The sequence below is a fragment of the Ursus maritimus genome, unplaced genomic scaffold (genome assembly GCF_017311325.1).
Source record: "Ursus maritimus isolate PB19 unplaced genomic scaffold, ASM1731132v1 scaffold_16, whole genome shotgun sequence".
NCBI classification, from domain to species: domain Eukaryota; kingdom Metazoa; phylum Chordata; class Mammalia; order Carnivora; family Ursidae; genus Ursus; species Ursus maritimus.
In genome coordinates this window covers 35,470,031-35,497,481 of record NW_024424008.1, presented here as the reverse complement: position 1 = coordinate 35,497,481, position 27,451 = coordinate 35,470,031, and the positions used below count along the sequence as shown (strand labels likewise).

Genomic DNA, 27,451 nt, shown 5'->3' with positions numbered 1-27,451 from the left:
TCTTTACCCTCCATCGCATGGACAGAGGGGACCGTATTCTGCCAATTTCCACTGCAGTCCTTCAAGGAAGGGCTGAAATAGCTCCCAGGGGTGCAGGAAGGCTGCAGGCCTTCAAGGACACTGTCACAAGGAGAATGCCATCTTGGGAGGATAAGTGAGTGTGAGGCCGTTGAGAGTGTGTCCTTTGCCTAGCCTTGGGGACGCCCCAGCAGAGCTGCCACTCAGTGGCCAGCGAAAAGCACAGCTCCCACCATTTGGTCTGATGTGCTGAGGTAAGGGGCACTGCCAGAGGAAGAAGAGAAGACAGGAGTCAGCACCTTTGTTAGCCCTGGAGATAGCTTGCTGGTTGGCCCCTCGGGAAAGCACAGCCAGAGTCTGAGGCACCTCAGCCCAGAGCTTGGCTCTCAGCCTTGTAGGACATCCTAAAGAGGCAAAGCCTTCCACCTCATCTTCTCCTCTTCTCTGCTAAGCTCAGAACCTGGAACTCCCAGCATAGGGCCCAGAAAGATTGGCCCAATTCACCCTGAAGTCCTACAGCCCTGGCATCCCACATTCACATTTCGGCCAGGATCCACCCCGGTCAGCAAACCACACACCGAGAGAGGCTACAAACTGACCCAGTGTAAGTCTGTGTCCGTTCCCCACATGCCCTAGGAGAGGTACTCAGCGAGTCACTTATCGGGTGCGGTGGCAGAGGTAGTGCTGCTCGGAAAAGCAGACGGAGTCACCCAACCTCTGCTTTTCCGTTTCGTTGGAGCTGCCGCCCAGTGGTAAAGTGGGGGGTCTTGGATCCCCAGAGAAGGGCGTTAGCCGGAAGGTCCGGGCTCCACCCACAGGGCACAGGCCCAGCCCAGAAGAGTGGAGCAGTCAACAAGATGAGAGCCAGAAACTGCCCCTTCCCCCCTCTGTCACGATGACTCACCACCCTCAGAAAGGAACTCTGGTTGTGTGACATGTGGCAGAACCCCAACAGCGGAGCCGGTCCCCCCCTCGCTAGGCCAGAGAAAGGAAGCACCAGGGCTTGTGGCAGAGAAGAATCCGTTCCCTAAGACAGAAGCTCCCAGCAAGAGCAGCTCCCCAGCTCTCAGAGCCTCCCCCTGCTGAGGTCATCAGGGCTCAGCCACTACCAACTGCAGTGAGACCAGCAGAAGCCTCTAGTGCTTTGACTTGGCCAGCATCCAAGCAGGCAACTGGGGAGAGGTAGATGTCCCCAAACCCGCCAAGACAACAGCACCAAGAAGGAAATACTTCAAGGAACCTGATAGCCACCTTTATTCCCAGGCAGCCAGAGGGCAGGCTCCTGCGGAAGCAGAGGAGAAAGAGCAGAGGCACCCCATCCGTCTTCAGGACCTTCTGCCCTGCTCTTGGGCAGCACCCCTATCTCACCTCAAGAGAGAGATCCATCTTTAGTCACTGTAAGACGACCTCACAGACGCTCCTGGGTGCTAATAGTTTGAACTCGGACAAGATTTTGGCAGAGAAAGGATCAGAGCCCAGGCCCCCACCTACCACCCCTTCTACCTTCCCCCTTCCCCCCCGCCTCAGCCAGTTCCACATAAATAAAACTGAGGGGAGAGAGGATCCAGAGTGCCCCCAGAACCTGGAAACCTGAGGCACCCTGGCTTCATCTGATCCCATCCTGTTGGAGCTTGGGTCCACAGGATGGAGGAGGGCCCAGGGCAAAGAGGATTCTGCAGGCAGCACGTGGAGAGATGGAAAGGAGCCGCAGGCAGGCTCCCCACAAGTGGCAATTAATCAATCTGGGGAATTAGCTCCCACAAAAGGAAAGGAGGAATCCAATCAGCGCCTTTGGAACAGTACTCCAGAGGGTGCCGAGCCAGAGGCAGGATATAAATAGAGCCGCGGCAGCCTGGTGCGCAGCACAGATGGCTCCAGAGCAGGAGGCCCTTTGGCCACAGGGCTCCCGGCCCCGGCTGGACCAAGAGGGACTGATGGACGAGCTCAAGTTTGTGCATCAGGACCTGGCTCTTGGCCCCACTGCTAAGCAGCTTCCACTTCCGTAGCACGAGCCAGACCGTGGAAGAAAGACACCAGTCTGGCCCTTTGCTGGCCACCCTCTCTTCACCCAGGAACCAAGAAATAAGGGCTTGTGTTTAGTTCTGTGGTAACTCATTACTGAACCCCTAAAGCAGGCCGCTGGCAATCATGGCAAGCCCCATTTCTGCTCTGGACAGGAAAGGGTAGAGAAACGAACGGTGAGTTCAGCTGAGAAGTCATGAATCCTGTTTCAGGAGGACTAACACCCAGGACAGACATCAGGACGCCCAGCCGGCTCTCTGCCGGTCCTCCTTACAAACTCCACAAGTCTGCTGCCCTCTTCCTCCTTCCTTCACTGACCACAGAAATAAACAGCACTTTGCTTCAATGTACATATATATACATAGAGAAACCCACAAACTACATACATATGCATTTGTATCTATATCTATATATATGTAGATTTGGAAGATGGGTTGGGCAGTCCAGCCCTCTTCCAGGACTTGAAAAACTGAAACAGAAGCAGAGAGCAGTAAAAGCCATTGCTTTCCCCTTCTTCACTTCCAAAGGTATTTGAAGAGGTGAGAAAAATCAAGCCAGTGAAGAGGGGAGAGGTGGGAAGGAGGCAGATCTCTCCTTGTCCCCAGTTCACTTCCTGATCTCTACCTACAGGTCTGCCCCTGGCCCGCTGTCCCCAAAGCGAGACCCACTGGCCAGGCTTCGGAGGAGGCTACACTCTCACCGGAGAGAGAATGAGCAGAACAAAGGTCGGAGCAGCCCCCGAAACTGCCCCTCTGCTGGCACCCTCATCCTCCCTCCCCTGCCCCTCAGCCCAGCGCTGCCGCACTGGGACCACTTAGAGTTGCGTCGTTTCACAGCAAGGTGGCGTGGCCGGGGTCGTCGTGATCCACGCTGTTGAGAATCGCTGTCTGATCTTCCGGAAGCTGGCGGTGGCACAGGTCTGAGAGGCGGGCAAAGGGGTCAGGCCGAGAATGTCTTTTCTTCTTTCGGAGGCAGACGGCTTCTTCGGGCCACAGAACCTGGGAGTCTGGAGGCTGCTGAGCCTGGGAGGCAGAACCGTCTAGGGAGAAGGGAACAGGCGCACCAAACAAATGGGAAGAAAATAAAGTGCGTGAAAAGGAAAATGGTAACCTCGCATGCTCACCTTTGTCATCTGCCAAGACACATAGCCTGGCTTTCTAGTATGAAAATGAGAGTCACCGAGCACAGCAGGGCCTGGAGGCAACTGCAGCAGAGAACCCCCGTCTGCACCACACCAGTGACCCATCAGGCCCTCTTGGTCCAGCCAGGATCCTGTGGCCAAAGGGCCTCCCGTTCTGGAGCCATCTGTGCTGAGAACCAGTGATCCGCGTCTGCTCCCCTGGGCATACGGAGAGCCGAGAAAGCAGGATGGGTCTAGTCCATCGGCATTTCTTTTTTTATCTTTTATTTAATATTAAGTATTTTTATTTAAATCTGTTACCTAGTATTTCTAGTATTTTAATTTGTATTAGAGTAATAACAGTATTTCTTTTTTAGTGCCTCCTGGGTACCAAGCATCATTCTAGGTGTTGGGGATCAGGGCTTCTAAGAGTGGGTTGGAACTCAATACATTTTTTTTCACCCCCGTGCCCCCCAGCAGTGACGGACTTAACCGAAGATTGCAATCCTTGCAATAGAGCCAGGCGTGGCCCTTCGTAGACTGCCAGGCTCATGCCTCTGCCTCATGGCCCTTCTGCAGATACGGCAGTAAAGTACTGGGTTTCTAGAAAACTATATTTCAGTGTGGGGTGAGGAGGAAGAGACAAACATTAAGGGCTTAAAAAATACAGAAATGAGGGGCGCCTGGGTGGCTCAGTCATTAAGCGTCTGCCTTCGGCTCAGGGTGTGATCCTGGAGTTCTGGGATCGAGCCCCACATCAGGCTCCTCCGCTGGGAGCCTGCTTCTTCCTCTCCCACTCCCCCTGCCTGTGTTCCCTCTCTTGCTGGCTGTCTCTCTCTCTCTCTGTCAAATAAATAAATAAAATCTTTTAAAAAAAATACAGAAATGAAATTTCCAGGTACTGAAAGTCCTACAGAGAAAGATGAAAACAGGGCCACGCGAGAGCAAAGGACTAAAGCACGGTTCTACTCCTGGACAGGGTCACACATGAGTCTTGAATGATGAGCTTTCTGAAGCTCTAAAAGAGAAGTGTTCCTAACAGAAGGAGGGGCAAAAGTGAAACCCATGGCTTAAGAGCTCACGTGCCATGTTTCAGAGACAGAAGGAAGGCTGTCGTAGCTGAAGCAGAGTGAGCAGAGGACAGCGTGGCAGGAAAGACGGAGAAGGGTATCATAAGCAGTTTGAAATCTGCTCTGGTTGCTGTGGGAAACCTCTGGAAGGTTCTCCTCAGACGTGTGCATGTGCGTGCGTTCACATGTGTGCGTGTGCACTGCCACAACTGACAGAGGATGCGGTTTCATTTCATAAAGATCACTCCGGGTGCTGAGTGTAGAATATAGTGAGAAGGACCAAGGACAGAGCAGGACAAACGGCTAGGAGGCCGCTGCAATAATCAGGGTGTGAATGTCAGTAACTCAGAATTTAGTTTTAGCAATTGAGGTGGAAAAGAGTCGTCCTATTTAAGATCTGCTGTAAAAGTGGGGCCCCCAGACCTTACCGAATGGATTGGACGGGACATGTGAGAGCAAGAGAAGAAGCAAGGCTGAAGCAGCCCGAGCCACGAGGAAGGCAGCTACTGAAGAAGCTGGGGAGGAAGTGAGGAGACGCAGATTTGGAGAGGATAATCAATAACTCTATTGTGGACATTTCAAAGGCTTATAAAACATCTAAGTGCGTGTTCGGCAGGCAACTGGAAATATGAGACTCGAGCTCATGGAAGAGACCGGGGCTAAAAACAGACATTTGAGAGCCATCAACATATTACAGGGAACAGGATGGCATGACAGAACAAAAGGGATCCGAGGTGGCTCTTTTTGTTAAAACAAAACAAAACATACATATGGAGGTAGGTAGGTACATGGCGTTTCAACGGCAATGGGCTTAAGAAGGTTGAACATTCAGCTTTGGGCTCCAATGTCTCACCCAAACTTTAAAAAAATCGTTTTCCTCTTTTCTGCCTCAGTACTCCCATCTATAAATGAACAGGATAATAGCACCACCCAAAGGCGAAGTGAGAAACGAGTGCTCACTGTCCTCCGAAGATTCCAGGGACCTCTGTAGAACACTTTCCCATAACCCAGTCTCTAAAGAAAGTTACTCTCCAGTGGTTATTAAAGATCTGCAAGGAAACTGTTCAGCTGTCTTTTTTTTGACAGCCTGTGACAGGATTCCTAAAACCATTGATTAAAAAAAAAAAACAGGGGCGCCTGGATGGCACAGCGGTTAAGCGCCTGCCTTCGGCTCAGGGCGTGATCCCAGCGTTATGGGATCGAGCCCCACATCAGGCTCTTCTGCTATGAGCCTGCTTCTTCCTCTCCCTCTCCCCCTGCTTGTGTTCCCTCTCTCGCTGGCTGTCTCTATCTCTGTCAAATAAATAAATAAAATCTTTAAAAAAAAAAAAACAATAGAGTACATGATAAATACTAAAGAATTTTCTAGGTGTAAAAAAGGGCTGAATCATTTTTGCATTATCTTAGCAGCTACCGATCACTGCTGAATATAAACATCAGATATATTTCAATAGAAATGTCCTTCCTATGATAAGGAGATTTCATTCTATCTCACTGAGAAAAGTTTGGTCATCCCGCAGCGGCGGGGTCCATGCCATGATGTCCCCTAAGCACTGAATAGTTCCCACGTCCAACTAGAAGGTCTGAAATAATAGAGAAGAAATATATAAGGAAATAGGGATACTTCCAAAAGGCGTAGGGCAGAATGGAAAAAATTAAGATATTACTTATGTTGTTTAAAAATGCATTAAAACAATACAAGGTGTTTTCTAGAGGCATATGCACAGAAAGGCTCTGAAAGTGTGCATACTACCAAGAGGGATGGTTCCCAGGAGGGAGGAAACAATGGCGAGGACAATCAGAGACTTTATCTTTCTAATTTTTACATGAAAATTATATTTATGTATTACACGGTAATCGATGTTAAAAAGAGACAATAACATAAGCCGGTGGATTTAATTCTAAAGAAAACCCAAGGATGGGATCCTGAGCCAAACAATCCCATAACAGCGGCAGAGAGAGGGGGCAAGAGAGGATCCGCCATTTACCGGATCGTTTCTTTGACTTCGAAGAGCCCTTGGATGACTTTTTGGGCTTCTTTATCCGTTGGTATTTCAGAGCCTCCAGCCTCTCAGGTGCAGCAGCATTCCCGGGTGCAGGTGGATGTGTTCTGGAAGGGACAATTAGAGAGGCACAGGTCAGCTCCCAGAAGAGGGAGCTTCTGAAGAGGGGCTGGAAGAAAACCATACAGCCGACCCACAGGAGGACAAAGTCCCAGGTGTCCGCAGTGGTTCCTTGTCACCTGCCTCTTGATTGCTCCTGGAAGGGAGAAAGGCCGGTAGAAAGCTCCAGCAGTGGGAGGCCTGCCGCAGATGGAAACCACTCTATAGAGCAACCAGAAGACCTAAGAAAGGGAGAGAGAGACTTTAATAGTGAGCCTCATCACATTTCACTCAAACCAGGAGGAGGTAGGTCAGAGAAGAAAGCAGCTTCAATGCCCAAAGTTGTTAGCAATCATCACGACCAAGACCTTTAACTGAAAAGTAAGAGGGCAGGTTAAAGCAGGAGGTGAGGAACCCCATCCCAATGTACTGTCCTCCTCCAGAAAAGAGAAGGCCAGGACCAAATGAGAAACCCAATATCCAGTGAGAGGGAGGGTACATAAATCCCAGCCTCACTGGGCTTCTTCCCCTCCGTCCACCAGAGTCAGGCAGCACCCCAGCAGCTAACAGCAAAAAATACTTGTCATCTACCCACGTTTCAGCAGGGGGGTCTCCCTGACCCACTGTAGACCAGGCTCAGATGTCATCAGTCACGCACGAGAATAAAAGAAGGTGGAAGTAGATTATGACGGTTAGTGTCCCAATCTGGCAGCCTTGCAAAGCCCTTGCCTTCGGTAGCAACTGTCCAGCGAATCTCTCCATTTTAAGATTCAGTAGAGAACTGGGGTTGGGAGAGACACCATGTACGTCGGTCTCTCCTTCCCCAGCCGCAGGGCGGATGCTGTCATGTGGATCGACCATGAGGTTAGACCAGAGCCCACAGTTCTGCTGGAGCCCATGCAGCCCCTGTGACAAAGTGGACCAAAGGGAGCTGACAGGAGGGACTGTCTGTGACAACCAGTTCATACTGGAGAGAATTTTTCAAGAGTCATAAAAGGAAATCTAGAAGACATGTTATCAATGTCATTTCTTCGCAAGGTAAGCCGAACTTGGAGCCCAAGGAATAAAGGCAGAGAAAGAGGAGCTGCTCTTTCTTTCCCGCCAGTGCTGGCATTAGCATGTTTCCCTCTCTTGCTGGCTGTCTCTATCTCTGGGAGTAGGACATCGTAGGGCCACAGTGCACTGAGGTGAATCGCACTCTTCCTCAGTCCCCATATCTACCTCTTCCAACTCCATCACTTTGGTTTTGGGTAAATCCTGATTAAAAGGAGGACAGCCAACCCTGCGAGGGGAAAAGAAGTGCCCCATGGTGAGCAGGCAATCCAAAGCAGAACAACAAATGACAGAGGGATGGGAGGTCTGCAGCCCCATCTCCCCAGTACTGGCCATACTTGTGGGGATGAAGGAAGAAAAGCCTTACAGACTCATTGTGGATAAGCCTCTGGTCTCTGGGGTTTCCTGCATTAACTGGCAATGAAGCAAGCTCCATCTTCTTTGGTGGATGTCATCATTTCATAGCTTTTTCGTAAATAAAGTATCAAGAAGCTTCCCCAAAGTTCAGGTCAGGGACAGCTTCTAGATTTTCCATATCCCCCTGACAGCACGGAACCCAGGGGCCCCACCTACACACACACACACAGGCCACACATGGGTCTTGGAGAGAAGTCCAACTCCCCATGAGAAGTCAGGTCTTCCACCCCCAAAGACCCAACCTGCAAATTCCCCATCCCCTCCTCCTTTAGACTCTACCCACAGAAATCCTACACAGCAGCAGGGGCGGCCGCAAGGGAATCTGGAAGGCGGGCAAAGGGTGGAGATGGCTAGGGTATGAGGGAGTATGACTCTGCAATGCTGGCGAGATGTCCTCACCCCCTTCTCATCCTTGACTAGGGCTTCTTCAGCTACCTAAAAGGAAAATCAAAGGTATGAATCAGCCGTTCCATTTACCTGTCTCCTGGTCCTGGCCAGCCTATTCAAAAAGACCACACAAAGTGAGCGATATGTGGTCCGAGGAGGCTTATGACAAGCAAGTGCCCCCAGGGAGCAGTGTTGAAACCACATAACCCAGGGTGACCCACGAGGGCACGACAGAAACTGGTTCAGGGCGCTCCAGAACATTCCTAGGGTTTCTCCAAGCCAGGTGAAACTTCCAAGGATAGTATTACTAAAATTAACACATCATTACCTTTACCATTTCTATCACATAGCATTTATTTACCACTTACCATGCCAAGCACTGGTCTACGTTCTCTATAATAGTTTGCACTCATCCTTACCCTAAGAGGCAAATACTACACTGATCCTGTTTCTCAGAGGGAGAAACTGAATGCGGAAGGTTAAGCAGCTTGTCTACTAATCCAGTTACTCTGTGATAGAGCCAAGACTCTCAACATTAGGCTAAACTGCTCTTCCAACTTCCTCCTAAAGGAAACAGGTCCAGAAGCTATCTAGAAGGAAGCAGCACTCCCACACTTCACCGGAGCAGTAGTCACCTCGCCATGCTGCAGTAGTCCCTGACATTCTCTGCTTCAGTGGCACGGCCAGGGTAAGACATACCAGGGATGGGGAAAAGCTGGCTGAAGTTATATCTTCAGGCAAAAAGTCCCAAACAGTAATGATCCATGGAGGAGGATAAGCCAATTTTCCCTTGTGAAACAGCCAAGCTCCAGCCCTTCCAGGACACCTGCTGTCCACCTGTTTTTGCTTTGGGCTCAGTGCTCAAACACAGAAACATGACAGAAGGTTCCTGGAGGCACCAAGACACTCTACTGATGCAGGAGGGAAAAATAAAAGCAAGTGTCTGGAAGGATGGGGCGGGGGGGGCGGGGGGCAAAAATGGATCTTTATTTTCAGCAAATTATACAGAAAAGACATGTGAAATGTGGCCCAACTGACTTTACCTGCTGCATGTAAAAAGCCCTTTGGAGTCAAATTGCCTCTCTTTTCTAGAAGGGTGACCACGTCCCCAGTCAATATCCAGCCCACAGGGGACCCATCAGACAACGAAGCTTTTGGTGCTGCTGTCTGTCAAACAGAGGAAGGCCTGGGTTAAGCAACTTCATCCTATCCCTGGAATCAAGTTGGTAAGTGAATCTGAGCTTGACCATTAGGCTACCCTGTTAGGACAGCATCCAACCCTGGGCTCTCTAAGAAATGGAGGTCACCGCTCTCTTCCCAATCCAATTCAATTCTCCTAAAACATACAGGAATCCAGCAAACTCTGGGGCTCTTCTCCTCACAGGAAGTAAGAGTACGAGGCCTAAAAGCTGAGAGGTTTTTCTGGATCTTCCATGTCATATGGAGTTCCCCCTAAACCCCAGTTCTCTGTCCCCATGATGTTTCTCTGCGGTTCAGAACTACCAAAAACTGCCTGGAATTTACTCTCTCTCTCTCTCTCTCTGTTTTCATAAAATCCATACGAAACCCAAATCACAACCATTTAGCCCGGGACCTTGGGTGCTTAGCTCTGTGCTTACCCAGAGTAGTGGAGAAAAAGACAAAAAGTTCAAAAAGTAGGCAAACTACAGGTCAGAAAAGTTCGACTCCCCTGGACAGTTTCTGCCCTTACTGCCCTAAGGGCTGACCTCTCCAACAGTTGGTGGCTGTCCCCAGTCAGCAGGCAGGGGAAGTGATTTAAGGAGTGTTTTCCTCCCCTTCATAACTGCCTGACATCAGGCTCTGCTCGTCCGACCTTAGGCCGTGGAGGGGGGGATGAGGAAATCCACTTGTATACGAGGCATGGCTGGGAAAAAGGTCCCCCCGCATTCTGCACTTACAAAATGGAAAGCCAGGATTGCAGAGGTCAGCTCCCACCCAGCTGTAATGACGGATGACAACTTCTCCACTGGGGTCAGGGGACAAACCCAGTGTTTGGCCTCAGGGCTCGGGAGAGACTTGTCTTCAAACAGGAGCTCCTTCCTACAGTCCTCCCAGTAAAAGGGGGGCCCCATCCACCCTCCCAGACCCACCTGATCAGACAGGCCAAAGTCGGCACTAACAGGAGAGGGGGCTCGAGGGGGAAGTGAGAAGAGGGCTGCTACTGGTATGAGACAGGAAGCCGAGAAAACCGCCGGCCTCCCAGCCGGCCCCAGAAAGGGCAGGTGCAGCAATACAACTCCCCGCTCCAAGATGGGAGTTGGGAAGAGGAGAAAAAGGGGAGAGAGAAAGGAGGAGGAGAGGTGGGAAAACCACTGCAGGTACGGGGGAGAAGGAACAGGAGAGAGACTGAAGGAAACAGGAACAGAGCAAGAACGAACGTAGACAAGACGTGTCACATCTTCTCCAAGCAAGACCGAGTGGAGACACATGCAAAGGCGCGGCATGAAGACAGCGTCTGAAGAGGAGCCTGACGCCTCCCAATGGCCCCAGCAGCTCCCGCACCCGGGGGAGGCTCTCAGCAAGCAGGAGTGAGCGGTGGCTCTGGCTGCCAGCACCATCAAGGTCTAACTCCGAGGCTGCGGGGAGCACTTTATTCTCCTAGGCTGGGGATGCTGACAGGCCCCCAAGGAACCAATTCGCCCTCATCGCTGCCCTTGGTTTCTGGGTTTGCCACAGCAGGGAGAGTGTGGTAGCTCAGCTCTCGGGTCTGGCGCAGTGGGGACATTGTGCAGAGAGGGGTCAACAACTGGGTGAGGGGAGTGGCGGTAACAACGGGGAACGGGGTCCAGGCACTTTCCAGGAGTGGAGTGACAGCTGGTCCTGCAGCTATCACCTCTCCAGGGGTGACAGAGGGGTCCTAACTCGGGTTCAGGGGGGGAGAGCAGGGAAGGTGGAGGATGGTCCGGTCATTCTCACTCTGGAGCACCCACCCAGTACGCCACAGGAGGCCCCTCATGATAGCCCATAACTCCTTCCTGACACCCTCCCTGCTCTCTCCAGTGCTAATGGCTGCAGTGTGGTCCCAACCAGCCTCAGACACAATCCCAGGGCCTCTTGGCTGTTAACAAGTTCGTAGCTGCAGGTCGTAAAGCGATGGCAAAGCAGTCCAGTCCTCCTTATGGGAGGCCACTCTTCTGACTGGAGGCTTAGAGTCCTGAGTTAGGATAATCAGCCTCCCTTGACATTTCTAGGTGGGCAAGGGATGCAGATGCTTCTCACCAGAGAAACCAGCAAGCTCTCCTGCTCCCACACTGCTTGTTCCCAGAGGCACAGGCAATGGCATCCATGGCAAAAAGAAGCATCTTAGTCACCATGGAAGACCGTGAGTCTCGGGTGACCTAAGCCTCTGTAAGAGACTTGACAACCCTCTAAAATGCCCACGTTCCTGAGACCTCCACCTGGAAGAACGCCAGAAGAGGACCAACCTCGGTGGAGAGCAGAGGAAGGAGCACAGTGCTTCGCTGCTCGAGTTCCTCCTACCCGGGAGAAGCCTGTCCTCTATCCCTGGGGACCTCCTCCCAACACCCTAGAGCTATGACCCAAGGAGATCAGGAGTGGCTACTATTGGGATCTTGAAAGCAATTTGGGCCTGAGGGCGAGGTCCACATCTCAGTCCTGTAACAACCAAGAATGGGCTACCGAAGGCAAGGGACATGGGAAGTGGTGACCTTCCCCTGCCCTTGCCCTCACAGGACTACAGGCGACCTGGTCCTGAGGATGACCCAGCTATTGAGGGAAGGAGCTGGGCCACATCCCAACCCTGGGCTCCTTGAGAATATTAGAAAGATCCCAAGAAGACTGTGAGGGACCAGCAACCCCAGAGGAAGATCTGAATCTCTGGGGGGCTAGGATGGAAGGGGGGGCACTATGCCTGAGGCTGCTGGGAAAACAGGGCAAAAGGGGGGGAGGTTCTGGATCTGAGTGTGGCCCTGATGTTTCCCAAAGTGCAAAGATGCAAAGCGGATTGTAGGCATTCTAGGCCCCGTGGGATGCATGCAGGGTCCCAGGGGGCTTCTGTGGGAGGCCCTGGGTGTGTTGGCAGCAGGGGTCTGAGTGAGGAAAACTGCAGGGAGGCTCTGGGAGAGGCTCGGCATGTGGGGTGGGAGTCGGAAGCTGCAGCTAGGCGGTGCCCGAGCGCGGCCTGGTGAGGCTGTTGGAGCAGCATGATGTGGGGAACCCAGAAGCTGTGGGGTACAGGGCAGCGGAGGCTGCCGCCCACAGAGGGGGTGAGGGGACATGGTTTGGATTCCCCTGTAAAGGAAGCGATGGCCCTGCCAAAGCCCCGTCCGCCTGTCCACCCCCCGCCCCGCCCCAGCCGCGGAGCTCCCTTACCTATTGAGCTGAGGAGAGGCTTGTCTCGACAACACTGCCCAGATAGCTGAGATCAATCAGAAACAAAGCAGTTATCAACACGGGCCGTGGGGGAACCACCCACGCACACCCAGAGGGGAGGAGGGGAGGAGCACAGGGGCCAGAGAACCACAAGCGAGGCCAGAGAATGGGGTGAGGGGAAGGAGAGGAGAGAGACAGAGAACCAGACGGCACGATGGACGAGGCAGATGAGAGCTGCACGAAGCACAGACGACAGGGCTCGGCGCACGGCATCGCCTGCACAGACAGAGGCCGGGCCCGTGGGCGTGCCATGCCAGGCGTCCTAGCTGGAGCTCTCCTCCACCTTCTCCACCTGCCAGGAGCAGGGGGCAGTGGGAGGAGAGGCTGTGCTTCCAGGTACCAGAGAGGGTGGGAGTGCATGGGGCAGGGGAAGGGCACTGGGCTCCCTCCTCTCCAACCACCTCCCATCCTGCCTACCACCAGGCCAGCCTCTTCTGGAACACTCTGCTCCCCCTGCACAGGCGGCCACATCAAGAAGAGAGACCAAAGGACGGAACCAGAGAGAAAGAGAGAGAGGGAGGGAGGGCAGGAGGGACCGGGGAGGCACTACGGAGACGTGGCAAGCCCGTCGGAGCAAGTCGGGCCAACCCAAAGAAGATGGAGGAGGAAGAAAGACAGACAGAAAGAAAGCCAGACTTGAGGAGGAAGGAAGGGAGAGGGGGAGGAGGAGGGAAGAGGGGGCAGGGGAAGAAAGACGAGAGAAAGAGAGGCACAGACGGGCGTCCAGGCCGACTCTGGTACCTGGAATACCAGCGGCTACAGTTTAGAGTGTGCTCTCTCGGGCAGGCTGATCGCAGGAGCTTGTCTGTCTGTCTGTCTGTCTGTCTGCAGCTTCCTGCGAGGCACACAGGTTGGGGTAGGGTATATGGCTCCGGGCACATAGTTCACAGGCCTGAGATTTTGCTCCCAGCCTCCAGGCTGTGCCCCCTGGAGCGTCTGTGGGAGGGGGTCCCACTCACTAGGCTGCTACGGGCAGGAGATTGGGAAGAGGAGCCCCAGGCCTGGCGGTCCAGGGAAATCAGGCTTCCGGGTCCTGCTTAGCAGGGAGGATGGGCTGGGGAAGGAAAGGAGGCTGGATACGAGGTCTCTGGGTAAACCCTGGAACCACCCCCAAAGCCAGGATCACGGGGATGTGGAGAGCTCTCCACTCTAAAAGTAACTGAGGTGACCACTCACTTGGAAACACCACACCCGCCCTCCCCCGCCGGCGTGTGTCCTCTCCCCAACACCCTGGGGGCCTCCTGAGAGCTCCGGGCTGGGTGGAGAGGCTCCCTCGTGCTCCTGGCAGGGTACCTGGGCAGGTAAGCCCCACCCTCACCCCCAGGACCACACCCTGCTGATGCCAACACCAGAACTCTCCCGAAGGAATGCTGCAGCATGTCCAGACAAGCCCTGTCATTGGGTTGACGGAAGGGGCGGAGGGCGGGTAAGGAATGGGGGGTGGCAGATGACCAGATGGAGGGGGGCAGGAGAAACACTCACCCTGAAGTAGATAATGGCGGTGGGGGGGGCTCTGGTCTGAGCAGTTCCTCCCCCATCCTTCGAGGGGAAGGCGTCTGTCCAAACACATCCAGGTTGTCCGCAGGCCCTGCAGGGCCCGGCGGAGGGGAAGGGTAGCCTGTGGCCAGCGTGGTGAAGCCCATGGTGGGCCGGTAGCTGGGGCTCCCGCTGCGGCTGCTCTGGGAAGGCGAGCCCGTGGACGGCGTGGACTTTCGAGAGAAGCTGACAGCGGCCGGCGGCTGCAGGGCGATCTCCGACATCTCTGCCTGCTGCAGGAGGCCCGGGCGGGGCCGGGCCCGGGCGGCAAGCTCGGGGGAGCCGGTGCGGGAGCTGAGGGGGCTTTGGGTCAGAGGCGAGAGCCGGGAGGGCTGTAGCACCACTTGATGTAAACTGGGCTCGGCGCGCCTGGCCTGCCGGGGGCTGGGCCGGGGCCGGGGCTGGGGCTCGTACCACCGGGTGTCCAGGCCAAATGTGCTGGGGCCGCTGTGCCCCCCGGGCTCGGCCGGCTCGGGGTAAGGCAACACGGGTATGCCCATACCTTGGCTGGTATGTCTTAGCTGCCCTTGGCTCACCAGAGGTTGCATAGGTCTGTCCTGCCACTTAGCAGAGGTGGGCACTGGGGCGGGGCCTCTGCCCGGCGACTTGCCCGCCCAACCCTTTGGCGCCTCCAGAGACAGGATGCCCGGGTAGGCCGCGGGCACCTGCAGGGAGGTGGGGGGCAGTCCTCGGGGGAGGCAGGCCTTGGGCTGCAGACTCTCGGCTACATCACAGGGGTGCAGCTGGTGGGGAAACATCATGGCTGGGGTTTCCAGTCCCCCAAAGGGGAATTCTGGCCGGCCCCAGGGCTCAGGGGAGCGCCCTCCTGTGGGTGTCTGAGTCAAGGGCAGCGTGCTGTTGGAAGCGTTCTCTCCGTTCTCCTCAGGAATGGTGGGGTGGCCGAAAGGCCCCTCAGTGTGCAGGGGTGGGGAGGACATGACCGAGCTCAAGGGGCTGCCCACTTCCGGCATGTAGAAGGGTGGCGGTTCCACCTCCCCAGGGCTGCTGCTGCTGAGGTACCCATAATACTGGCCATGGTGGAAGGGCCGGGGGGCGGGAGGTCTGGCCTGGCCTGTGGCCTGGAGCCGACCTTCCAGGCCGCTGGGGCCCTCCAGCCCACGGGGCTGGAACCGAGGGCTGTATGCTGGTGGTGGCAGGTAGGACTCCTGGCTGGATGACAGAGGGGTCAGCTGGGACTTCAGGGCAGCCACCGATGTGGGCACCAGCGGGTCCTCGTTCTCCTCGTCCGACTGGCGGAACTCAGGGTACATGTCCGTCTCCTCGGCAAAGGGAAAGCCTTCGATGCGTCTGCTCCTCATCGAGGGCTCCATCTCAGAGGGGTCCATCACAAAGCGGCCGTCAGGGCCTCTGCTGATGAGCTCAATGGGCGTCGTGGCCTCGGCCTCGGCCTCAGCCTTGGCCACGCTGTACTTCTTGCTGCTGATGGCCCTCTTGGTCTTCTTGTACAACGACAGCTCCTTCTCCCGGGTGGGACTCAGCATCCTCTTGGCTGCTGGCTGGCCTTGGTCGTCAGAGGACTCCGACGGGGCCCGTAGCGTGCGGATGCTCTCGGGGCTCACCTTGCCAGATGACAAGCTGTGTGGGGGGGGGGTGAGTGAGGGAGCAGGAGCGTGAGGCAGGGGACGCCTGCTCTTCCACTTCTTTTTCTCCTCTTAACGAACAACCACAAACACCTAAGATAATACTCAAAAAAAGGGGTGCAGATGGGCTACATATTTGCACGTAAAATACTCTGACCAACGCTTCACTGTCCAAGTGTACGCCGGCCATTTTTTGAATGAATAACCACATTTCTACTTTCATTCCGCCCTGTCCCTCCCGTCTGCCCCATTCGGTCTCGTGGCACCTCTAACTTCATTCCCAGGTGCTCAAGAAATGCAACCCCATCTTCATACCAACTGAAGCGAAAAACACTAAAAAGGCACATCTACTAGGAGGAAAAAAAAATCACAGAAACACATTCCAAAGCTAAAGAGAAATGGATTATCCACTAATTTGGACTGTCTAGACTACTGCTTCCTGTGTGAATGCGGACAACTTAAAAGTACCGTGCAGATCAGTGGACAGCAAACAGTTTAGAAACACCTGTCTGGGGGCTGAGTGGGTCAAATCACCTAACTGTGTCCACCTCCCACCTTCTGTCCACACACCACAACAGCGGGGGCACTTACGGAGACTCTAGGCTCTTTCTGCAGTGAGTGATGGAGAGTGGAGGATCTGGAAGGAAGAAGAAGGGGAGGAGAGCCTACTGAGGCCAGAGACACAAAACTCATCTCAGGTGTCCACAGGGTCTGGAGCAAAGCCACCGAGGGGAGCAGCTCCTTCCAATGTTAGGTATCTTTGGGTCCAGTCCCGAGTCCCGTGCCCACCATGACACCTGCCCTCTCTCACACTCCGGCTCCATCACACCCTCCCCAGCATCCTTCTTCCTTCCTCCCTCTTCTAGATCAAGTCCCGCTGGCAGTTCTACCCGTAAGACCCCATTTCCCTATTTTCAAGGGGGCCCATGCTACAAGTGGGCCATCTCTTCCAACGGGGAGCATTTGAAACCGGGCCCCGTAGAGCGGGGTGGTGGGGGCAGACACCCACCTTTTTTGCGCTTGAGCTTACGCTTGCGCTGCTTGTTGACAAAGCAGGCGGCCAGGGTGCTGAACAGGATGGCGGCTGCCAAGAAGCAGATGGTAGCTACGATTCCAGCCAACACAGGCCGAGCTAGCCCGTCGTCAGTCAGGTCCGGCTGTGGGAAGATGTCTGCAGGGGGTGCAAGGAACATGCATGGCTCCTTCCTTCCCGCCCTCCTGTAAAAGCCCCCACCTGCTCTGACACCTAGCCCCCAAGCATCTTTCCCTACCTCTGCAGAACAGACAGTGTGAAGGCTCGGGCTCCATGCTCAACTCTAGCACTTGAAAAGGTTGGGATAGAGGGGGAAGACAGAAGAGAGACTAGTTTACAGAAGTCAAGGGATGGCTACAGAGCTCGTAAGGAAGGCACCACGTCCACATCTGACCCCACAGCGGTAATAATTTCAATAATGATGTCTACTTGGCTAGTGCTTTTTGCAAAGGGCTCTCGCGCACGCCACCACACACCCTCACATGAGGCCGACAGAGCACATGCTATCATCCTCTAAGGTAAAGAAACGGTCGCGGGCAGAGTTTGAGTGACTTGCTAACATAAATATTGCCTATGAGGGCCTGCACCACAACACGGTAACTCTGGCCTCCTGTGGGGATTTGCTGCCTTCTGCCATGCTGTCTCGACAAGACGAGAGCGTCCTGTGGAAGCACCTGGACAGTAACGCATGACAGCAGGGAGAAGAGGCTGTGACTACAGAATTCAGATCTGTCCATTTCTAAGTCATTACAGCACAGCCAAACGATTTCTACAGGGAGGGTGAGCACGTCCTGGTCATCTCGGGTTCAGAATGCTGGAGCTGGCAGGGACGTTCAACACAGGTCCAATTTCATTTTACAGGTAAAGCAGTGTCTCACTTTGTGCCCAGATCCATACAGCTCATTAGTAATGGAGCCAAGACTAGACCCCCATCTACTGTACCCCACTTCAAAGTCAGTTCCGATAGAAAGTGCCACTCTTTAGAGTCCGTGGATTCTGAGATATTTGGCCAGAGCCCATCGTTCTGCTGAAAATAACAATGGATGAAAATAACCCAAATCACGCCGCTGAGTTGAGTGGGCAAAAGGAATGCTACAGCTTTTGGGAATGGGGGGCTTGGAGATGAGGGGCTGAGGTCTCTGTGCCTTCATTCACCCATGGGGAGTCTTCCCAGTACGTGGGCTTCCTTTCGGGTGCCAGACATTAAAGCCACTGAACACAGAACGGTTCACTGATGAAAACACTCAAGTCTTCTATTCTGGCTGCAAGCTCTGTTCCCTGCTCCTCCAACTCTTGGAGCCCCCTCCCTGGAGGCAAGCCAAGACAGGGTATTTTGTAGGGAGGGAGGGAGGGAGGGAGGGAGGGAGGAAGGAAGGAGTGTTCCCTCTCTCGCTGGCTGTCTCTCTCTGTCAAATAAATACATAAATAAAGAAAAGAAAAGAAAAGAAAAGAAAAGAAAGCCCATGGTGCCACAGTGTCTAACATGAGGCAGAAGTCACACCCCACAGCCCCCAGTGCTCTAGTACCACTTGGGTCCTCCCCTCTCCTTCCCCAAGTCTGCCTGCCCTGGTGCTTCTGTAGCTCTGGGAGTCCGGCTGCATGAGTTTCTTGGCCAAGCTCCTTGCCAACTAGCCCCAGAGGTCCTTGTGTGAGCAGTGCCCACGGAAATGGTGCCATTGCTTAATCACTAAGCAAAAGCCTCTTCCCATACCAAGGGGGAGTCACGTCACTGGGCAAGGGAGGGGCTCTGCTATGTTTCAGGAACTGTAGCTAGAGAAAGATGTGTAGAAATGGGACCAGAGCCAAGGGAAAGGAAGATAAATGGGGAAAATGCTAGGGAGTTGGCTTTATTTAGCCTGAAAAAAATCTAGGGAGACGAAGGAGTGGAGGAAACAACACCAAACAGCAATTTTCCAAATAAAACCACCATAATTATAAAGCAGTCTTATAATAGGCTTTCAACAAATATGTGCTGACCTGTTGTCTCTCTAATTCACCGCCCCAGTCCATTACAGAGGACAGCACTGGAGGAAACAGGGATTTTAGAGCAAAAGAACTTAAATCAAGTTCTTTTTGACTACTATCATGAGAAGACTGGCTACATTTCTTCCTGCGGCTATCTTATAGAAAGTGTCATAAATACAGCTCTTTAGTTGGAGAAATTCTGTCCATCGTGGAAGCAGAAGGATGGCTCGGAGGGCCTTAAGAAATGCTGTGACTCAGTTTCCACCAGAGCTCTCGTTGTTTCCACCTCAGCCACCCTCCCCATATTAGCTATCTTGCAAAGGACATCCACATGGCTCTTATGTCCCACAGTTGTAAGACAACATCCCCACCACCACCACCACCAAGTACCTGTGCTGGAGACGCCGGCGATGTTGCTGGGCTCGCTGATCAGATCCTGCATGACGGCCAGAACCCGGAATTCGTACCAGGTGTCCTACAGCCCCCGGGACAAGACCCTGTCAGTCTAGGGACCTGAGACAGCCACTAACCCACCACTGACCCTCCCCCACTCACGCTGCAATGATCTCTCATGGAACAGGGTACCCAAAACAGTGGCACACTGGAAGTGATGAACAACCAGCTCTCAGTTAAAAAAAAAAGTCCTGATTTCTAGCATTTGCCAATTTCCGTGGTAAAAATACTCCCACCGTGGCAGATTTCGATCTACAACTGTGAGGTCACTGAAAGCAGGAGCCCCCATGAGCCAGTTTACCACTACATGAGTGTTCAGGGAAGGAAGACAGAAAGATAGATGAGATTGTCTGTATCCATGAAATAAGCTGCTTCCTCTCTCCAGCTAGAGAGACATCAAGGTTCAAAGGTGGGCGGGGGGCAGCTGGGGAAAAAAAATAACGTATCTTCCTCCGGGGACTCTAAATTGTTAAAGCAGGGGTCCTTCCCTGGGCAAAGCTAGAAGACTATCCTTCTGGGAAATCCTTCGCCCAGCCCAAGTTAGACTCCTAGCAGGGAGTGAGGTCACTGTCTAGTTACACATTCAGGACTCCTCACCTGCCCTGCCCCGGCTTATGTCCATATGTGGAAAAAGCCCTCATGGCAATAAAAGTCCGTGCTGCCACACATGGTCCTGAGTCTGTGGGACCTCAGTTGCCATGACCTGAAGATCCCAGACCTTGGTAGCAGGTCTGAGAATAAAGGAATTGGTGTGGCGGGGAGCGGGGGGGGGAGCAGTACATGGCTGGGCCTCGTACACCTGACTTGGGTCACTCCAGAGACTCATGTCACATCCAGAATTTGGGAACAGCAGCAGAGAAAAGCTCGGCACCTCACCTGTGACAGATCCTTGGCAAAGAAGTCTCCATCAGTGCCTGGGATGGCAGCATCTAACGTCTCCCAGTGCTCCCCGACACGGTATTCCATGATGTAGCGGTCAATGGGAAAGCTGTGATTGGCAGGGGGGAGCCAAGACAGGAGCACACCCTGCTGGGTCCGGTTGGCTGTGAGGCACCTTGGTGGGGTAACCAGCACCAGGGGTTCTGGAGTTGTGATAGGGAATGCTGCCGCACAGAGGGGAGAGAGAGAGAGAGAAGGTATATGGCGGTGCTGAGGTCAATGCTCCCTCACCTCCCTACATGCTGTCTTCCGGCTCAGCATGTGTCCCTCAGAATGTGTCACATTCCCATGCATGAGTCATTTCAGGGACAAGACTGTCACATAAAAGAGCTCTCTTCACCCAAGGGAAGTGGCCCATGGGATTCTACTTTCTGAGCACTTCTAAAAGCATAGATGAGGGAATGGAGTCCCTCGAAAGGAAAGGGAAAAAAAAGCAAAAAAGCTAACAAAGGGGAACCATGGGAGGAAGATAGAAGAATTAAATGTAATCTTTTAAATAAGATAATATCTTTAAAAAGATACTACAAAATGTATCTTATGTTCTCTTCTAAGGAAGTAGGAATGTCTTTCCAGAGCTCACTGTCTGCTCTCAATTGCCTTCTTGGCCCACGTGGGAAAACAAGGGCCAGGGAGGAAAGTTCCAGAGCTGGGGTAAGCATCCCATCACTGCTGCACCTCTCGGTGGCAGTAAAGGATCCAGGAATAGGCCGGCGGGGTGCCACTTCTTCACAGCTGCTCTGGGGTGGGATGGAGTGAGCCACTGGGTCCAGGAAGGAAGAGCTGGCATGACTAGACGATTCGACAGGGAGAACTGGCCACATGCCTGCCACCAAATGAGGCCAAGGACCAGAGGAAAGAATCGGCAAGAGGCAAGAGCACAGAAGGAGGACGGATTCCCAGCCTGCCCTGTGAAGCCACAGGAAGATACAGACATGTGGCTTAACAAGGAAGGATCAATGTCAAGCCTCTTCCTTAACAGGAATCTGGCCAAAAGTGCTCTGACGTGGGACAAGGCACTATGGTCCAGGCAAACGCCACAGAATAGCATGACAAGTCCTTCCTCTGAGAGCAAATGATATGATTATGTAAAGTATGTAGGAAGGCGCCTGGCACATAGTAAGCAGTAAAGTTAGCTGGTAGACCATCACCGCCATTACCGTCTTTACCCAGCTCCTCCAGGAAATACCCCCAAGACATCCCAGCCTGGGGCCCTCACCTAAAGTGTTCACAGTGACCACCTCACTGAAGGCGCTCGTTCCCAGCTTGTTCTGGGCCAGGACGCTGAACTGGTATGCTGTCTCAGGCTCCAGGGCATCCACTAGCAACCAGCTGGGTCCCGGTGGCACTGGCAAAGACAGCCAGTCATGGGGCCCAAACTGTGCCCGCTTCATCCTGGCCAAAAGAAAGAGAGAGGATCGGGGACAAGGGGGTGGGGTGGGTTACACTGGAGATGCGAGAGTGCATGCAAGTTCCTCAAAGAGGTGGCGGTGGGCAGACCTGGCCTTCCCAGGCTTCAGGACAGAAAGAGGTAATGACGAAGGTGGGCTGACCTACCCAACTTCGGCTGTCCCAGGTCATCAGCCACTGCTGGTACCTCCTCTGCTAAGAGGAGCCCTTAGGTATAAATGACACTCAAGGTCCTGGTCAAACTACCAAGTGAATTTTGGGAGAATCTCACCCTGGTCACAACCCTGAGAATGGCTCTGCCTTGAGAGAGTCAGGACATGAGAAGCAAGGCAGGAACCCTCGTGGGAAAGTGAGAATGAGCAACTCAGCAACGGCAGACGAGGGAAAGAACCCAGGTGACCTGAGCTGCACACCCTTCCCGGCACAGCCAAAAGTGGGACGTCAAGTAACCCAGAGGGCTCATTCAGCCCAACCCGCTTTGAGTCATCTGAGGAAGTCTAGGGTATATGACAAAAATAACCAGGGGTTTCCCCACAGTGAGGACCAGGATCCTTAAGTCCTTAATGGTTAGAACTCACCATCAAGGGGAAGGTCACGCTGTGTGTGGAGAACCCTGGAACTAGGAGTGAAGGGTAGGCCTTGTTCTATACCGCCCACCTAACTCTCCGTTGGCAATGAAGCCGGCGGTCTACAGGTGCAGTGCCCCACTTCACCACGGGGAGGAGACATCATCCTATGGGACTGAGACCCTGGGCCGCTTTCTTCTTGCAGCCCTGAGCTACAACTTCGGGGACGCCCGCCCACCGGGTTCCCTCTATGTTTAAAGGCTCACTACCATGAATGCTCAGGAGTTTGAGCTGAGGCAGCAGAAAGCACAGCAAAAGGAAGCTAGTGCCAAATGTCTGAGTCAGTACTGGGAGCGTCAGAGGCAATCCGGATGAGAGCAGGGAAGGAGACCTCCCCAGACTTTGCAACCACCCATACCCCCCACCCCGGCCCCGGGCACCAAGCAAGTGAGCAAAGTGTAATAAAGCGGTGCAAATGAGCAGCAGCGTGGAGCAGGACCGCAAGCAGTGAGGGGAACCCCAATCTATGCCCACACCTGCCACCTCGACGTCCCCAGAGATGGCCCGGCCGTGCCAAACACCCTTCCCTGGACACACAGCCACTGGCAGCACCATGATTCTTGCACTGGTCACCTGACAGCGCTGTCAGGAGCACCCCTTCTTTCGCCAGGCCGCCATCCCCCCCACCTCTGGAGGACCAGAGATAAGGGTTGGAGGATGTTCTGGTTGCAACTCAGAGAGCTCCCCACGCTCACCATCAAGGTCCAGGGTGTCTATCCAGAACTCCAAACCCCTAGGATATTCAGGACATATCCACCAAATCACCATGATGGGAAAGAGGGCAGCTTCCTCTCAACCTCCCTTGCTGTGGAGAAATGTATCAGGGGCTCGCCCTGACTCTCCACGAGTTGCCCTCTGCAGGGACATTTCCTCCTTCCCAGGCTCTGGGTGCGCCTGACTGGGAATACACACCCAGATGCGGCTGGTCTGAAAAGGAGGAAGTGGGAGGACTCATCCTTCCTGCACAAGGATGTCCCACGCTGCAGGTGGCCAGCTCCTGGCTCAGGATAGGAATGTGTGGGGAGAGATATCCTTGGGGAATGGGAAGGAGGTCAGCTATGGCTCATTTCTCCACCTTTTCTGGGCCTCCTGACCTCAGCCTGATTTGTACATCTTTGAGATCCCTTACCCACCCCAAGGCTTAGGCAAAGATCTCAAATCACTACATCTGGTCAAATTAACAGCAGAGATAGAAACACAATAGAGACACGGGGTCCTAGAGAAAATGGAGATGCTGAGGACAAGGCCAGAAGGCAAGCACCACTTCAAATCGGTTTCTGGAACCACTGGGGAAGTGGCAGAAAAAAATCAGACTCCAGGCTTCCGGCTGGGCTGTTTCACAACGCCCTTGAAGATGAGGAGTCACTTCCAGACTCCAGAGGACAGAGGGACCTAAAAGAAGCATGAACCAAGGACACAAAAAGGGGTCGTGAGATAAGCTGGGGAAAGAGCCGCAGAGGGTGATGGTCACTTCAGGCAACAACCTGAACTGGCATCCCAAACCCTGCAGGCTGGGAATGCAGAACGTCCGGAATCCCTCAGACAGACACACCCCTCCCCCACAAGACCTAGCCACTGCGTCCACACACCTCACTGCCTGGAGGTCTAGCACGCGAAGAACCACAGCCTTCTCATAACGTCCACCCACCCCAGGGACTGACTGAAGTCGGGGGTTGGGGGAGGGAGAAGCAGAGAGCAAAGCATGCGGGGGTGACTCACAGAGGTCCGTACCAAACTGAGAATGTCTGCTCGAATCCTCCATCATAGCCTGGCTCCCAGGACACGTTGGCAGTTGTCATGGAGACCTGGACCCGGACACTGCCCGGGGCATGGGGGCTGGTGCCTGGAGACCAAGTGAAGTCCTCTCAGACTGAAATGAGCTGGGCCCAGTGGGCTGGGCACCCACAGTGGCACTGCGCAGTACCAAAATGCAGTGCCCCGAGTGCAGCGCTCGGGGACAGGGACGCTCTGAGGAGCGGACGCCCTGAGCAGCAGGGCTGCACGAGAAAACCCGTCCCCCCTGTGCCGTCCAGCCCTTCTAGCAAGACACGGCATGAGCACCAGGACTATGGCCAAAGGGAAACCACAACGTTCGTCACCCCAGGCCACAGTCCTGTGCTTACCTGGCAAACACAGAGACGCTCTCCCTTAAGGTCACAGGCAAAGCCAAAAAGCCCCTGTCCTGTAAAGTTCTCTGGCCTCATGAGATAGCCATATTCCACCCGAACATCACAGTGAGAGGCAGCACAACACAACTGTTACGAACTTCATCTTGGGTTCGAGTCCTGGACCCAACACTCATTAGCGATGCGATGCTCGGTGAGGCGTGCGATCCACGCCAGCCTTGGTTTCTAATGGATGTACGCTGGGGACTTAGCAGCTCTCGCCTCATAGGTTATAAACGATGGGGCACCACTTGGTACAGAGCCTAAAACTGGTGGCAAACACTCGAAGTGCTGGCCACTGTTACAACCAGCTGTCCATCCCCAGAGGGGCAGGCTACCACGGTACATGCTGAGGTCTTAGGCACACAGGTCAGGCAGAAGTGGAAACATAATGCCTGGCACCCCAGGAAATGGGAACGCCAGGAACCTCCATGCCAAGCCCAGCCTATGGAGCTCAGCACACGCGTGCCTCTCAGATCCCCCTCATTCTGTTCTTCCAGCTCCCCTCCTAGGCCCTAGACACAGACCTCTGAGCAATTGCTCCTGCCCACGCCCCTGCCCCATTTCTGTGTGGCGGTGCTCCTGGGTACATTCTGCCAGAAAAAGATCTCCCAGGGACAGAAGCTATGTCACCTTCCCTGTTGCAGAGTCTACAGAGGGCTAGGGCTACACGGGGCAGGCTCTGGGTTCAGGGGTGGGCTGATTCAGGAAAGACGCCCAGAAAGGGTGGACAGTGCCCAGCACCCAGACCACAGCCCTCCTGCCCACAGCCCCCATACCGATGACGGTCAGGTGGGTACTGGCAGTGATGCTGGTGACCACGTTGGTGGCGATGCACTCCCACTCCCCGTGGTCCTCCTTACTCAGGGCTCGGAACTGGAGACTCCCGCTGGGCAGGGCATTGTGCTTGCTTCTGCTGGGCTTCCCTACCTTAGCCAAACAAGGGGGCAAAGAGGAAGGCAGGAGCGGGGCGGCAGGGGAGGAACCAGGTCGACAGGGAAGAAGAGAAGCCACCAACATGTCAGAAGTCCCAGAACAGAAAGAGAGCAGAACCCAAACACTCGCCTGCACCCACCACCGCCCCTCCTCTAGAGGGCCCATCCCTCTAGTCAGCCCCGCTACTCAGCACCTGGCCCTGTCAGAACAGAGCCACTAGAGGTCTTGCCCATCCGCCACACTTCCCAGGAGCTCCAGAACCCAGAGGTACCTTTCTCCATGTGATGACAGGGAAAGGGTCCCCTGCAGCAGCGCAGGGAATGAGCAGCTCCCGGCCGGCCTCTTGCCTATATTCCCAGCCTGGTAGCACCGTAAAATACGGGGGGTCCTAGGGAGAGCATAGCAAAGCCATGAAGTCGAGCGTTTCGGGTGCCCACTCCCACGGGGGCCACTCTCAGCCCCAGGCCTCACCTTCAGGACAAGCCGTGCGGGAGCAGACTGGCCCATGGTCCCCAAGGTGTTGTAAGGCACACAGGTGTAAGTGCCAAGGGCCTCCTCTGTGGCCTCCTCGATCCGAATGGAGCCATCCTCCATCAAGGTCCAACCCAGGTTCTGCCGGAGCACAGACAGCAGAGTGGGGAGCAACAGTCAGGGGGCAGAAGTTCGGTCCCGGCCCCCGGGTCCCGGCCCCCGCAAGGCCAGACCTGAGCAGAGCAGCAGCTAGCCTGGGCCGGGGGCTGCCTAGTGCCCTGGGAGAATGGCAAAAGCTCTACCAGACAGCAGGCCCCCACAGGAAGCCGCTCTCCTTCCCCCAGAAACTTCTGGTGGGGAGTGGAGGAGTCCTGGCAGGGACCCAGACCCTCAGAGGCAGCATCTCAGCGAAGGAGAGTGTGTCTCCCTGTGACCCCACATGCATCGCTCTAGCACCTTCTCAACCTGCAGGGGGCGGCCATCCTTATTCCACTTGACCACGGTGGCCGGTGGCTCTGCATCCACAGGGCATCGGATATAGCCGTGAATTCCCACGGGCACGTAGATGACGGGGGGCATGTTGAGGACACGGGCTGGGTCTGCAGAGGGGTTGCGTGGGGTGAGAGAGAAGAAAGGCATGAGGGAAGTCAAGGAGTGAGAACTCTGGGCAGGGGACCAAGACCCCACACACACCCCCGGGGTCTCCTACGGACACCCCGTCTCTGAGGAACTGCCATTCACACCCACCCACCCATTCAGTAAACTCTGCGTGACGGTGTCCTCGGTGCTCACAACAGTGCCAGGTGCTGGGACCACCACAAGGAACAAGACAGACAAACCCCAGAGGCCACAATGGGCTGCCCCAATGCAGCGCAACCTGCAGGCTGCTTTTGTCTGTCCTGCCGACTGCATTCTTCAGAACAAAGGCATGTTTTGGCCTGCTGCGCTCCATGGCACTCCTCAAACGCTTCTACGCATGGAATGAGTTGCAGAACAAGCAGAACAAGGACATCGTATCTCCAGGCCCTAGACTCCAAACTCCAAGTCAACGTTTAACCACACCCTCCATCAACTTGCTTATCCCAAGTCTCTCTTGGACAGCAAGCCGCTCTCAGTCCTCATCATAAGCCAGAAGAGGAACGTCAGTTCTATGTATAAGGTGTTCAGAGGCATGACCACCCGTGGTTCTTTTCTCTCCTCTCCATTGTGCTAGTTGCCCAGCCCCCCTCAAGCCTCAGTTTCCCCTCTGCGGTTGGAATGCAGACTCAACCTTGGCCACAGAACGGATGAAAGTTTAGGTCTCAGGAGAGCAGCAGGAACAGCACATCCTGTGATGTGGGTGACTCATCACCTTTCGATTCCCCCCGTTTCCCCTGAGGGCTACCAAGGAGAAAGATCCAGAACTTCCAGTGAGGCAGTGAGGATGAATGAGCTGGTATCTTTTAAGCATTTGGAGCTCTTCAGAGAACAGCATTACATAAATACCAGGCCGAGTTATATATTTAGACATAGCTTCCTACTTTTGTATGTAGAGTTTTTTTTTTTTCCTCCAAGATTTTCAAAGGGTTTATGAATGGGAAATACTCTGAACACTGCTTTTTAGCAGAAATAAAGATCCTTGTCTCACCCACCTGAAAATCTCACCCCCCGGATTCTCTTTGAAGGCAACAAGGAGGTAAAAAAGGACAAGTGGGAGTGGGTGATGGTACTGGGGAGA

The 27,451-nt window shown here is 54.2% G+C and overlaps 1 protein-coding gene across 1 annotated transcript in view; it reads right to left on the bottom strand.

Moving 5' to 3' along the window:
• Window positions 1–2,870: 2,870 nt before the first annotated feature.
• IGSF9B (immunoglobulin superfamily member 9B) overlaps window positions 2,871–27,451 on the bottom strand; it is a 47,033-nt gene continuing 22,452 nt past the window's right edge. The window contains exons 8-20 of the mRNA XM_040631013.1: window positions 26,191–26,333; window positions 25,735–25,875; window positions 25,535–25,651; window positions 25,107–25,257; window positions 23,894–24,005; window positions 21,346–21,521; window positions 20,067–20,293; window positions 19,128–19,212; window positions 16,749–16,910; window positions 16,331–16,376; window positions 14,085–15,734; window positions 6,219–6,340; window positions 2,871–3,079 (exon numbers count right to left, since the gene is read on the bottom strand). Of these exons, the coding sequence (XP_040486947.1) occupies window positions 2,871–3,079; window positions 6,219–6,340; window positions 14,085–15,734; window positions 16,331–16,376; window positions 16,749–16,910; window positions 19,128–19,212; window positions 20,067–20,293; window positions 21,346–21,521; window positions 23,894–24,005; window positions 25,107–25,257; window positions 25,535–25,651; window positions 25,735–25,875; window positions 26,191–26,333 (3,341 nt within the window). The remainder of the gene's footprint in view (window positions 3,080–6,218; window positions 6,341–14,084; window positions 15,735–16,330; window positions 16,377–16,748; window positions 16,911–19,127; window positions 19,213–20,066; window positions 20,294–21,345; window positions 21,522–23,893; window positions 24,006–25,106; window positions 25,258–25,534; window positions 25,652–25,734; window positions 25,876–26,190; window positions 26,334–27,451) is intronic.